The sequence below is a fragment of the Psammomys obesus genome, unplaced genomic scaffold (genome assembly GCF_907164565.1).
Source record: "Psammomys obesus unplaced genomic scaffold, mPsaObe1.curated_primary_1811, whole genome shotgun sequence".
NCBI lineage: Eukaryota > Metazoa > Chordata > Mammalia > Rodentia > Muridae > Psammomys > Psammomys obesus.
The window spans coordinates 3,211,898-3,226,695 of NW_026591086.1; the positions used below are offsets into that span (position 1 = coordinate 3,211,898).

The 14,798-nt window shown below is 42.4% G+C and overlaps 1 protein-coding gene across 1 annotated transcript in view; it reads left to right on the forward strand.

Moving 5' to 3' along the window:
- Ints9 (integrator complex subunit 9) overlaps window positions 1-14,798 on the forward strand; it is a 92,234-nt gene that overhangs the window by 45,266 nt on the left and 32,170 nt on the right. Inside the window, exons 5-7 of the mRNA XM_055609916.1 lie at window positions 320-459; window positions 2,039-2,125; window positions 14,575-14,695. Of these exons, the coding sequence (XP_055465891.1) occupies window positions 320-459; window positions 2,039-2,125; window positions 14,575-14,695 (348 nt within the window). The remainder of the gene's footprint in view (window positions 1-319; window positions 460-2,038; window positions 2,126-14,574; window positions 14,696-14,798) is intronic.

Consider the following 14,798-nt stretch of genomic DNA (forward strand, 5'->3'; position numbering starts at 1 on the left):
CTAAAAATAAATAAATAATAATGAAAAAAGTTTAGTTGTCTCTCTATTTGACCTTTGAAGATGAGGTTGCTAAACTTATAGGATCAGAGTGATACTGGTGAGCCAGCCACATTCTTACAGCGAGCCATTCTGCCCAGCTGTCGACTGTCAGTATTAGGAGACATCCACGGTGAGAGAGGGGCGGTGTTGCGGGAAAGGCCTCATTATTCTGAAGAAGCGAAACTACTACTCTCCATTCTGACAGCATCATTTGTCAGTCCCGTCCTGCCGATCTATGTGCCCTGGCACAGACGCATATCATCCCTCCCTTTCTCTTCAGACCGAGCTAATAGACCTGTCTACAGTCGATGTGATCCTCATCTCTAACTATCACTGCATGATGGCGCTGCCCTACATCACCGAGCACACAGGATTCACAGGCACAGTGTATGCCACAGAACCCACCATGCAGATCGGCAGGTGAGAGGAATGTGGCTACCAAACCCCTTCAGGAGCCACTGTCGAATGTGATACCAGAAGTGTCTAATTTATTTCCCAGGAACAGGGAAAAGTATGGTGCTCTTTAGACACAGGAATGCTCAGTGGAGATGCCTAAAGACTGATTCCCCTGGCAGTCCCAGTCTTTTAGCATAGCTCAGTGGAGCATTCATAGGCAGCTCCTCTATAGAGGATGCTGAGTAGGACGGAGGCTTAGGAAGATGCCGCAAAGATCCAGAGCAAAGAGCTTCAGAGCAAAGGAACTCTGCATATTTAAATGAAGAAGAAAAAGAAGAAACTATTATTTTGCTTTGAAAATATCCCCATTTTCATGATTTACTGAGGCCTATAAATCGAGACAGCTTGTAAAAAACAAGGGAAGAAGAGTAATTAAGCAGTTAAGTTGTCCTTCCCTGGTGACAGAATGAAATATAGCACTCTAAGGATTTAAGAACAAGCAGTCTTGTGCCTCAAGAGATGTTTCGGCAGTCAGAGTATTTGCTGCTCTTACAAGTGAGCCAGGCTCATTTCCCAGCACACATCAGGCAGCTTATATCGCCTATAACTCCTGTTCCAGGGATCTTGCTCCTGGCTCCACAGGCACCTGCTTACATCCCTGCACTTGCAGGCACACGTATACACATAATAATTTTTATATTATTTTATTTTATGTGTGAGTATTTTGCCTGCATGTATGTCTGTGCACCATTCCTGTGTTTGGTGCCTGTGGAGCTCAGAAGAGGGCCTTGGGTCCCCTGGAACTGGAGTTATAGGTAGTTGTGGATTTAGATGTCGAAAATATATATTTCTAGGTAGGTGGGAAGATGGATATATGGCTTTTTGGAAGATAGTCTCATTCTGTAGCCCAGGCTAGCCTGGAGTCACTATGTAGCCTAGGCTAGCCTAGAACTCATGACAGTCCTTCTGCCTCAGCCTCCCAAGTGCTGAGATTACAGACATGAGCTGCCATACCCAACTCTATTTTCTAGCCTTTTGATTATACTCTAGCTTTCAGGAGGCTATCAGTGTCTGTATAGTCTTGAGCCAGCGGAGTGCAGCATTCCTTGGACTCCCTTGGTTATATTCACATGTTCCATCTCGGAATGGCAGAGGTCTGCCCCACTGCTGATCTTCTGGGCAGATTTCAAACTAGCTCTTGAGGTCTTTCTCTAAGCCAGTTGCTCTCAACCTTCCTAATGCTGTGATCCTTTAATACAGTTCTTCATGTTGTACTGACCCCACCCATGAAATTATTTTTTTGCTACTTCAAAACTGTCATTTTGCTACTGTTATGAACCATAATGTAAATATCTGGTATGCAGGGTATCTTAACTTGCCGATGTGAAAGGGTCATTTAAATCCCCAAAGGGGTCACAAGCCACAGGTTGAGAACCACTGCTCTAAGTGGAGCATTTCTGATTCCCAAAGCATGTGTCCACTTCTTGCGTCAAATTTCTGTCTCATGAGACAGGCTAGTGGAAGGTGGGTGAATCACTTGTCCTGGCTACGGTGTTAGCAGCAAATTGTTCTTCAGTATTCTCCATGCTTTGTTTAAACTCAGGCTTCTCATGGAAGAGCTGGTGAATTTCATCGAAAGAGTGCCAAAGGCCCAGTCTGCCTCCTTGTGGAAGAATAAGGAAATACAGCGGTGAGAACAGCCTTCTTGTTATGCTCCATCACAGATCTTGTTAGAGTAAAAGGTGAAAGGGCTTCACACAATCAGTCCCCATGCTGGGTGTGGGAGCTCTAGGAACACATGGCTGCATGGACGTCCTGGGCCTAATTATCCAGGTCACTCAAGTCTTCCCGGGACTGTCATAAGAGATCTTCACCACAGTGCTGTTAACCCTCAGAAAGTAAAGAGCTAGGGATGGCAAGAGGGCTCCCTGGGTAAAGGGGCTTTCCACCAGCCTGAAGACCTGAATTTGATCCCCAAGACCCACAGGGTAGGAGAGACCCAAATCTCACAGGTTAGCACATGTGCCTTGTCACATACATACATCGTACACACATACATATACACTATAAATAAATAGTTTTTTAAAAGTAAAAAATGTTTTCTGCTTAAGGAAGCAGAGGAGAACATTTCTTAGATGAAGTCAATCAACTATAAGAAAAGACCTTCTTATCTAAATAAAGAGGGGGCCTGGAAAGATAATTCAGTGGATGAAGCATTTTCCCCACATTCATGAGGATCACAGTTAAGATGCCCAGAACGGACATAAGAGTGAGCAGGTGATCCCAGTACTTGGGAGGCAGAGACAGGGCTCCCTGGAGCAAGCTGGCTAGACTGGGTAGAACTGGTGAACTCTGGGTTCAGCAAGAGGACCTGCTACAGTCAGTAAAGGGAGAGCCATTGAAGAAGATACTTGCATAAGCGTAAATATCTGAACTTCAAGTCAGTTTGGAATTTCCTGCCATATGAGATATAGCTGCAGTTAATGGTGGGAGAGTGATTAACTTATCCTGTGTCTGTTCTGAGGTGTGGGGGCTACAGGCTTTAGATCAAAGGTCAGGAGCTATTCAGGAGAAGGATTGGGGCCATTTGGCCCAGTTTCCAAACAAAGCTCATCTCACAGGCTCAGGCTGATGATTTTCTCTCCACTTAGTAGAGATCTCTGCTTGTTCTCTTCCTTATCTCTGCCCTCACAGAATGCCAATGGCAGGAACTTTTACATTCCTCTGTTCTCTGGAGAAGCACTAAGAGGATTTAATTAATATGGGCCTAAAACTTGAAGATATAAGTTATAAGGCAATTAAAGAAACATAGGTTACAAAGTTAGTCTGATTCTTTCATATGCATACAATTGACATATAAATATATGTATCCACATATATATATGTGTTTCGACATACATGTAAACATATACATGTACACACACCCACATACATAACAGTTATGAAGGAGCACCAGTTTTCATGTCATGGGATGGTGAGAACTTCAGTGTTGATGAGCGTGGTTAGAGAGGTAAAGAGGAGGCAGGTTGGAATGAGGTTATAGAGTCTCTAACATGTGAGGTTGAGATTTGCACCATTGAGTATGCACAGTTCACTAGTGGAAGCATGCAAGGAGAATAACATGACCATTTGTTTTTTAAGAAAGGAACTCTGGAAGCAGCATGGAGTGGGGAGGCTTGCAGAGATAGAGATAGGGAGACCAGCAGAGGGACATTTCAGCAACAGCTGACAAAAGTCTGAACTGGGTTGGTAGCAGTGAGCATGAAGAAGGAGGCGGCAAATTCAGAGAAGTTTCTGAGTTGGGATTTAAAGGGATCAGTAAGTGTAAAGGGAGCTGCAAATAGTAAACAGGAAGGTGAGTGGAAGCCAAGGGACTTAGGAAGTTTTCACTCTTTGAGGGCATGTCCTGCGGTCCCCCTGTGTGATGGAAAGGGAAGTATTCTGCGCCCTTTTCTCCTGTCTTGTGTCTTGCATGGATCTTCTGGATGTCTCATTAGTAGGATAAGATGCAGATTCTTTGCATCATCATCAGGATGTGCCCGTAGGCAAGCTATCCTGTCTCTGTTTGAAAGGCTTTCTTCATCTGGCCACTCCCACAAGGTGGTCCCCTCTCCTCCTTGTGTGGCATTTATAGTCTCAGCTTAGCTTCCTTTCTTCTCAGCCTTTACTCTGCCACTCTCTGCCTTGAGCACACTGGACCGCATGGGACCCCAGGTCCTAACAACCTCTTAAACCTCCTTAAAAATCTTAGGGCTGTGCTTTCTTTCCCTGAGGTAGACTACCCATGCCCTGGCCTCTGTTACATATTTCCTTTTGTTAAGTTTATGTCCTTATGTACTCAGCTGCAAATAGTTTTGGCATGTCAGAAGTAGTATTCAAAGGTCAGTGTTTCTGATTTCCCAAGTCTTAGGAAGTTTCCTAAGACTTTCCTGGGCCAAGTCTTAAGAAGTTCTGAGTCTTAATTTGCCTTTTCTGTGACCTTGAGCAAAGTCCCCTTTTCCCCCCGTTGCTAACCCATTCTTCGTAAAACATAACAAAATAACTGACTTCCGGAGTAACATCAGTATGTTTTACGAACAGTGTGAATGGAGCTTGGAAGAAGAGAGGGTTAGGGCAGGGGCCTGGAGGTTATCTGGGAGATGCTCATCTAAAACCTTCCCTTTAAAAGAGAGCATTAGTTGAAACAGAACCAGTTTCTCATCTCACCACCTGGTGGGCAAAAGGCAAAGAGGAAAAGGCATCTTGGAAGATATGACATGTATAACGTGCAGCTAGAGAAGACGGTGTGCATTCTGGCCTTGAGCAGGTCTTACATTTTGGCTTTGGAACACATGATAGATCTTAGTTATAGATGGCAAAGCGGAGAGTCTAATATTGAGAAGAATATGCTGACGTGATAAAGCAAAAAGCCCAGTTTTGTCATTTTTCTATCCTGGATAAACTGGCATTAAAATTGAAGCACTGTTTGAGGCTGCTGGTGGCTCATTAAGGAAAGCACCTGCCCTGCAAGCACACATTCCCACCTCAGCAGCTTCCTTAAAGCCAGGCACTTGGTGTGCGTCTGTGATCTGGTGCTCCAGGGAGGGGTAGGCAGAGACAGGCAGATCCCAGGAGCTGGCTGGCCTGCAAGTCTAGCCTAAACAGCAAGCTCCAGGTTCGCAGAGGTCCCAAAAGTAAGGTAGAAAATAAAAGAGGACATCTGGGATCAATCTGTGGCTCTGCCCTCCCACACATGAGTGAGCACATCTGTGTGTACACACACATGGGGTGGTGGTGGGGTGGGACCCAGGGAAAAAAAATACTTTTTAAAAAAGAAGTAGAATTTTTTTTAAAAGCTCTTTATTCTTTAATTGGCATCAGACAGCAGAGCTCTAAAGTGTCACCTTGGGCTTGGTACTAGGAGTGCTTCATTTGGTCAGTTGATGGATTTGGTGCTGAAGGATTCCTGCTACCCTAGTTTCCTCTGACCATGTTTCTCTAGTTGATGCAGTCCTTGACTGCTCTAAGATATAGGCATGAGATGGGGCCTAGACTGTGTTGAGTCAGCTGGAGTACACTGAGTATGTCTTGGCTGTTTAGGAATGCGAGCTGCCAACATCTACCCTTTTTTTTTCCTTTTTCTTTTTAAGGAGCTCAAATCTGGCTGCTTTGTGAATATTTTTTTAATCTTTTTTTAAGTGTTGGCTTACACATTAAAATAAAATCCTATGTGATTCAAGCAAATCACTGGGAGTCGGATTTGAGACTTGAGCTCCCTGATTTTACTTCAAACTACACAGGGATTCTCAAAATAGATCTTGGTCAAGTGCCTGGAATTAATGAATCTAAGTAGCTTGAGTTAGTAATAAGACCATCAAGTAAAGAAAACAATAAATTAAAATTTTTCAAGCTTACTGATGAAGAAAATTTGACAAATTCTTTTAAATCATTTCGAGTTAGTTTGAATTAGCATCTAATTTATTATTAGGACGTATATTCAAAAATCCTATTACTCTTGTTCTTTGACAGTTGTGTGACTTCTTGCCTCAGTTGACATGTTCCTAAAATTTACGTAGAAGACGTTAGTCATCCTTCCTCATTGTGACACTACATTTTACTCTTCCTGGAAAAAAAAATTGAGAGAGAGATGCCGTTTTGAAGGGAAGGAAATAGAATTTTATCACATTCACCTTAAAATTTAGATTATTAATGAACAATTTAAAAGGAAAATATTCCACCTAAGAAGCTGCTCTGGTGCCTTGTATTTTTAATTAAATGGTTTATAAGATTAGAATCCTTAGTCTTTAATTAATGATGTCATTATAAGGCATTGCTAGGTATGATGGCACACTGTAATTCTAGCACCTGGGAGGTAAGAGTCAAAGGCAGGAGAAAACTTCGAGGGCAAGCTGGGCTACTAGTGAGAGAGTTTGCATCTTAAAAAATGATGAAAATCATAAGATATTATTATAATCCTCTCATAAACATTGAAGAATTAAGAATGGGAGTGGAAGGTTCACCTTGCAGGAGGCTTTAAAATGCATTTTAAAGCTGTTATCCTTTTGAGCTGACATTCCTTGGCTGTTTGCTGAGGAATTTGTTTAGGTCTAACCATATAACAGGAAGAAATTTGAAAAGAATGGGCTTAGAGGTCACACAGACTAGAGTCTGAATTTCAGCTCTGTTTCTTGTTGCTGAATCAGTTCATTTCTTCTGGGCTGGATTCCCTCATTTGTAAAACTGAAATAGTTGTTAACCACCCTGCAGGGTGTTGAGTCGGCCAAATGAGCGCTATGGGCGAGGTCTTACTAGTCCTCACCGACTTTCTCAAGATGTGTCGTGCTATGATTTGAATGAGAAATGTCCCCCATGGGCTCGTGTATTCGAACATTTGGTCCCTGGTTGGTGGTGCTGTTTGGGTGGTTATGGGACCTTTAGGAGGGTGCAGCCCCCCTGGAGGAAGTCATCACTGTGGGGATGCAGTCTTTTTGCACACCTTTGGGAGCAGGCTTTGAGGGTTTCCCCACTTCCTGCTTAGTCTCCCTGCTTTCTGTGTTTCAGCTTACTGCTTCAGCTACCATGCCTCTCCCACTAGTACGAGCTCTAAGGTCTAAACCCCTGGAACCAACCACAAGCCAAAATAAACTCTTTTTCTCCCTTAAGTTGCTTTTGGTCATGGTATTTTGTTACAGAAACAAAAATGTGACTAATCCACTTTAGCAACCAGAGCACACCTACCCTCCAGGCCTGATTCTTGTTAGACGCCACCTTGTTGAAAACAAGTGGACAAACAAAACTGTTTTTAAGCCCATATTTGCCTGTGCTTTAACTTTGTCAGCCGTGTGTTTTGAGACATAGTGGCCTCTCCTGTAAAATGAATGATCTCTAAGTTTTAGACAGCCATGGGAAGGCCTCCTTGAGGGTCCTCACACAAGGACTGTGCTTTGATGGAGTCACAGAGTGTTGGGCCTTGTGATCCCAGTCCCTTTGTTTCATTTTAAGTCAGTAAATTAGACTTCAAAGGACCAGTTTGTGGTACCCAAACTCCAAGGGTGCTGATGGAAAAAACACTTTTCAGTTACTTCCTACTAAGACTCAGAGTTAGTATGGTTCATCAGTCCGTGAGTCTGTCCTGGTCAGCAAGTGCATTTAAAAAGCCAAATATAAAGAAGAGTTGTTTTGTTTTCAGTGACTGGACACCCTCTTGAATAGTGCTCATCATGTTTGCCATAGCAGTTGTCTTTGTTCTTTCTAAAAATAATTTGGTCTGAAACAAAAATCGGGGATTATAGGGTTTCCAGTTAGTACTGAGAAATGTCTGGTTTTGAGGCTTGGTTTTGATAAGCTCAGTATACAGCACCAAGTCTACCTCTTGTCCATCTCTGCATCGCTGATGTCAAGTGCTCTTCATTGAGGGAGCCAGTTTCTGCTTCTCCTATTCTTTGTATTCTGCTCTTACATTCTGTCCATTTGTTCAGCAAACATTGAGAACCTGATCAGTGTGTTCATCGTCTGCCTGTAAGTGGTCCCTAAAAGTAGTAACTCTTTAACAAAACCCCACTTTTGTTGCTTGTGCTGGTGAGATACGGGAAGAGACAGCAGAACTTTGGCTCAATGTCAACGGCCTGGGAAAGACGTTTATTAGGCACTCAAGTGCGATAAGAAAAGAATGAAATGATGAAATCTTTTAGAAAGTACTTATGAAAAATTTAGACTATGAAAATTTGACTTTGATAAATTAGAAAGCCAGAAACAGAACCAGTTCCCTCTGGGTTTCCTTATCCTGCTTATCCTAAATCAGCTAATAATCCTAATGGCTTTAAGTGGGCCTGTAAGTGCCTGCTGTAACTGTGACCTCACATACACATAGGAGTTGTAGGGAAAGCTCAGTCCGACAAGATGTTGGGAGATAGGTGTATATGACAGTGATCCAATGTCAAGGGAAAGTAGAGAAAGTACTAGCAGGGGTGGGTGTACATAGGAAACCACACTTGATGAGTAACTGCCAAGTACCTGTGGGAAAGTACCCCTCCTCCCCAAAGCTGATAGCCCTGTATTCAAGCTTACAGCCAAGGGGCAAGACCTTGTCAGCTATATTGGTTCAAATGTAGCAAGAAACCCGTCTGGGACAAGTGATGTGGTGAACAAAAATTATTGGCTCAGTGAAAATCAGCCAGTGCACACCATGAAAGAGACAAAAGAACTCTAAGTTAGCCTTAGCATTTAAACCAAATAGTGAAATTTTGTGCTTTTCAAAAAGCTAACAGTACATTTGACTGGCTCCTAATTTTAGACTTTTGTCTAAATAATAATAATAAAAACCCTCTAGATTATTTGTGAGAATTATTTGCCAAACTTTTATGAAGAGAGAACTTCTATACATTTCCAGATAGAGAAATAATAGGTACTTTGAGATCTACAACACGTAAGCAGTGTGCAAGGTATTAGAATAAGATATGCAAAGAATTTAGGCCTGTTTTGTGTATCTGTGTAAATATGCATACACATATATGGACTATATATATATTACTGTATACCTTGGTCCTGTGTATCTGGGAGTTTTATACTCATGAGTTCAACTGCTGATAGAAACCGTTCAAGAAAATATCACTTCTGTATTAAACATCATTCCTTGACAGTAAAGCCATTTACATTACACTATGACTATATACTATGTATGGTCAATAACCTAGAGGTTGCATAAAGTATAGTAGACCTGTCCAGCATAGTGGCACACCCTGGTGAGACAGGGAAATTGCTTTATTGCACTCTGAAGTTCAGGCCCACTATCAGTTATGTGACAAGACCCATCGCTAATTTTTAAAAGAATAATAAAGTGTATTGGAGAATTTGCATGTGACTGTATAAATACTGTGCTGAGTTACAGAAGGGACTTGAGCATCCACAGATTTTGGTATGTGCCAGGCGTTCCTGGAACCAGTAGCCTATGGAGCCTGAGGAACAATTTTATATTTCTTAAGAAAACTAACTTGGCTGGTTGATGGTGGCACACGCTTTTAATCTCAGCATTCTGGAGGTAGAGACATGCCAATCTCTGTGAGCTTGAGGCCAGCCTGCTCTACAGATCTAGTTCTAGGACAGTCAGGGCTACACAAAGAAACACTGTCTCAAAAAGGAAGGAAGAAAGGAAGGAGAGAAAAGATAAAGAAATTTATGTATTCAATATATGTCATTTATTTGCTGTTGTTTGTAAGGAAGAAATTTTTCCCTCAATTTAGAGATACAGAAAAGAAAGGAGATTAAGTAAATGCTCAATATTTCAACTAAAAGAAAAGTCAACCTTAGATGTGAAAAGGTGTCTGCCTCTAACTGTTTTGTACAAGTGGGATTATTAAAATGACCTTGAGGATGCCTGAGAAGATCCAACCTTAGTTATTATAATGCTGCTTCTATAGTAGAACACAAACACAGCAAGCTGTATATTTTTGGAATGTATCTCACTAAATTCCTCAGGCCAGTCTCCAACTTGAGGGCTCAAGTGCTTCTGCCCTAGCCTCCTGAATTGCTGGACTGCAGCTGTGTGACACCATCATGGCCCCAACATGGTATAGCTTCTCCATTTCTGCATCTCTCAGTTGGCTTCAGGTAAACTCAGGTCCTGCTGAAAAGGATCACTTGCAGGCTCACCTAATGTTGAACTAAGGCCTCTCTCCAGTCCATCCCTGTGTGCCCATCAGGTGAACTTCTACAACATGGCAGCTGGTTTCACCAGAGTATACAAAAACAGGACAAGAGAAAATGGGCATTCTGAAGTGCCTCTCTCTTAGAATCCCATCATTTTTGTCATACTCTGTTTACAAGAAGCAAGGACTTGGTCCATGCTCATTGGCCAGTACAGGTGGTAAGTACAGTATAGTGGTGTCATGGGGAGGAAAGTGACCTCCCACAAAACCCTAATCCAGAAAGTCAGACCTAACGCCAAAGTTAGTTGGACTACTCAGTTTCCTGTTGTGCTCACTTGAGCTTTTGTCTGGTGTTTTCTGTGCTTCTCACTCTGTTTTAGAGTGACCTCTAACTTCACCTGCTAGTGCAGTTCAGGTAGGAGTCAGTTAGGATTGCTGGTCTTTTCCTTTCTCGGATAGCCATTGTGTGTGCATGTGTGTTTATGTGTACATGCGTCTCTGTATTGAGTACAAAAATGAGAACAAAGTTAACAGTGTGTGTGACATGACAGAATGGGGTTAAAGATGCCTTGCTATTTTGGTGTATATTAGTAAAATTAAAGCTTGTTTAACAAGCCTGCTTCCCCCACAGGGTTCTGCTGAACTGCTTTCAGAAACATGGACTGGAGGTTTCTGTGTAAAGAGTGCTGTCTGCAGCTTCTCTAGACACTATGTTTGTAAAGTTAGCCTAAACTATGTCTGGGTTTTTCATAGACCTTTTACATGACTTTAATGGCTTGCTTTCCTACTTAAAAGACCCCAGTACATTCTCTAAAAATTGACCCTGTGTTACCAAGACAAAAACAGCAGATACTTCCCATATTCATGCTCGCAATGTTCCCTTAAGATTCATACCGTGACTCCAACTATTGGCTGATTTAAGACTGTTTAATCTTCAGCAGAATGGCCTGTGTTGAAAAGACTGCTCCAGATTTCAGATGTAGCGGGAAGGAAGACCCAGTGCTGCTTAGGGTGGTAGAATTGCCAGGTGTCAAGCAGGGGGTAAGGAAACCCACAAAGGGAAGGGAGCCGTGAGTCTGTCCTGTGTGACTTTTTAGTCAGTCTTCTAGAGAAAGGAACCAGTCGCAGGGGCATATAAAACACACTTACCTGAAAGCAGTGGGGCATTAGGGCTGCATGCTGCTCTTCTAGCCACTCCCCTGTTAGCCTGCCAACTCTGGCCTGAAGTCAAGGAACCAAGGGAAAAGTCATTGTTTTTCCTGGAGGGCAGCCCTGGGAGTCCAAGCACTGGATGCTAGGGATGGGAATTTAAAGGAGGAACTAAGGGTGGGTAGTAGCTTGGCTCTTTTCCCAAGACCCTGGAGAGAGAGTTCAGAGCCACTGCCACTCATCAAGGGACAGTGGTCCGGGTTTGGAGTAGCAATGTGTTAGCCATCTAAAATTTGAAAGACAGAGGTGATGAGAAGCTGAAGTTTCAGCATTGGGAGACTGGCACTGTAAGAGCCTTGAGTTTTATCCTGAGTGTAGAGGGTACAGATGATGATGATGATGATGATGATGATGATGATGATGATGATGATGATGATGATGATGATGGGGGTGGGGTGTTGGGGGTGTGTGTTTGTGTGTGTAAGGGCATGAAACCTTCTGCTCTTCAGTGGGTTTGGGGGAAGAGTAGAGCCTAATGCACATAATCAGTTCACCAGAAGTACCTTGTCCTAGACTGTACAGTCTCACACAGGTCAGTCTTCCGGATTATTCCTCATACTTTTTTGAACAAGAATTTTTGTTCATCAAAGAGATGTTTTTGGTATAGGTGTTAAAGGTCACAGGTCATAGTTTATTCTCTTTTATACCAAGCCTCACCTGTGCTAAACTCAGTCCTTTTCTCACTCCTACTAGTGAAGTTTGTTTCATTCATCTTTTGTGAATGGGAAAGAGAATGTGAGAGGTTAGGTAGAAATGCCTGGTCCTAGGGTATAGCTCAGAGGCAGTGCATGATCTACAATGTGCAAGGGCCTGGGTTCATCCCCAGCACTGTGGGAAGGGAGCAACAGAGCATGGATATAGTTCAAGTAGAAATGTTTTGTATTAGCGTGTATGTATGATAAGTAGCTGCAGAGACAGCTCAGTGGTTAAGAGTACCTGCTGCTCTTGCAGAGGACCTGAATTTGGTTCCCAGCATCCACATAGTGATCTTCAGTACCTATAACTCCAGTTTCAGGGATCTGGCTCCCTCTTCCGGTCTTCTTGGTATCAGCCACTTACATGCATACATAAAATGAATAACTCATTTTTTCTGGTTTTTAATATTTATTACAATTTATTTACTTTGTATCCCAGCTGTGGCCCCCTCCCTCATCCCCTCCCAAACCTGCCATCCCTCCTTCTTCCCCTCCCATGCCCCTTCCCCAGTCCACTGATAGTGATTGTGGTACATTTACACAATGGAATACTATTCAGCAATTAAAAACAAGGAAATCATGAAATTTGTAGGCAAATTGTGGGAACTAGAAAATATCATCCTAAGTGAGGTATCCCAGAAGCAGAAAGGCACACATGGCATATACACACTTATAAGTGGATATTAGACATAGAATATAGGATAAACATACTAAAATCTGTATACCTAAAGAAGCTGAGCAAGAAGGAGGACTCTGGCTAAGATGTTCAGTCCCATTCCAAAAGGCAAAGGGGATAGACATCGGAAGAGGGAGAAAACAGGGAACAGGACAGGAGCCTTCCACAGAGGGCTTCTGAAAGACTCTACCCAGCAGGGTATCAAACCAGATGCTGATACTCATAGCCAAACGTTGGGCAGAGTGCAGGGAATCTTATGAAAGTAGGGGGAGATAGAAAGATCTGTAGGGGACAGGATGTCCACAAGGAGAACAACAGAACTGAAATAACTCATTTTTTTTACGTATATTGTAAAGCCTGAAAACTGCAAGAAGACCAAATCCATGATTGTCCAATTGGGGTACACCTGGCTAGTCCAGCTGCCTATTACTCCGTAAGTTGGGTATTTATGTATTTATTTAGAGAGAGCAGCCCCGACAGCCTCTTGAGTGAGGTCCCTTTTATGGGAAAGATACAGTATCGACAGGGGTGAAAGGGTCAGCTGTGATACATTTTTAGAAAGATACAAGGAAAGGAAAGGAACAAGGGTAAGGATTCACATCGTGGGAATGGGTTTTCAAGTTTAGTGTAGATTGAAAAACATGTTTTGCAGTTTACATCAGATCTAAGAAACAGGAACTTACTCTTAACTACAACTAAAAACCTTAACTTGCAAGGACTTAGCACAGGACAAACAGGAGCTTATTCTTTAACTACAAACAGAAATTTCAGCCTGCACAGGACAAAGGACACTTATTCTTAACTGTCTTAGCTGCAAGCAGAACCTGTTTGGACACTATTAATAAAATAACTTTAAAATGGTGGAAAAAATATTTAAAAGCTACATCAAAAAATAGTGCAAAAGAAAGTGGTAATGGAAGGATAGAAACAAAAAGAGGTGAAACAAATAACAAAAATTAAGTTGAAAGATATAGTCCAACTTATCAGCAATAAAAATAAATGTAAAGCCAGGTGTGGTAGCACACGCCTTTAATCCCAGTGCTTGGGAGACAGAGGCAGGTGGATCTCTGAGTTCAAGGCCATTCGGGTCTGTAGAGCAAGTTCCAGAACAGACTGCACACAGAAACAAATAGCAAACAAACAAAAAAATATGAATGGACTGGATTGTCCAATTGTACTGAGGGGATTATCAGTCTAGGTTTCAAAAAAAAAAAAAAAAAACCAACTGTATGTTGAATAAATAAAATGGAAATAGAAACATAATAGAAAAAAATCAACAAAATCAAAAGGTTTAAAGTTGTGTGTATGTGTGTGTTTTCATGCATGCATGTAAGAGAGAGAGAGTGTGTGTGTGTGGTATGGTGTGTTTTCATGCATGCGTATGAGAGTATGGGTGGGTTCATGCCATGGTGCCTGTGAGGAAGTCACAGGACAACTTTTGGAAGTCGGTTCTCACCCTCCACCTTGTTGAGGCAGTGTCTCTCATTTTTGCCACTGTGCTGCACACTACAGGACAGTTGGCCATGAGCTTCCCCCGTTTCTCCTGTCTCCTTTCCCCTCTCCCAGGAAGAGTCCTGGGATTACAGGTGCCCACCACTGCACCCAGGTTTTTACGTAGCTTTCAGGGACTGAACTCAGGTTATCAAGCTTGTTCTGCAAGTACTGTTACCCACTGAGCCATTACACACACACACTTTTTAAAAATCACTAAAACTGACAGTCTTTTCTTGGATTGACAAAAAGGGAGTGAAGATTCAAATTATTAGAATCAGAAAGAGGAGACAGCAATACTGACCTTCTATAAATGACGATTATAAAAGAATCCATGAACAGTCCCCTGACAATAAATTGACCAACTTAAGTGGACATATTACTAGAAATATCTATTAGCTGGTGACATGTTCACCTAGTGTTTGGCATTGTGATGTGTTTGCAGGCTACTGCCTTCTCCTCTCAAGGATGCTGTGGAAGTGTCAACCTGGAGAAGATGCTACACAATGCAGGAGGTGAACTCTGCCCTGAGTAAAATCCAGCTGGTGGGATATTCTCAGAAAATTGTGAGTATTGACATCTTTGTGAGTATTTTCATGAGTGTTGTCAGTTCATGTTGAGTTTCCAGGGGAGTCTTGTAGCTCTCTTTTCAAGCTGCCTTGTCACCTT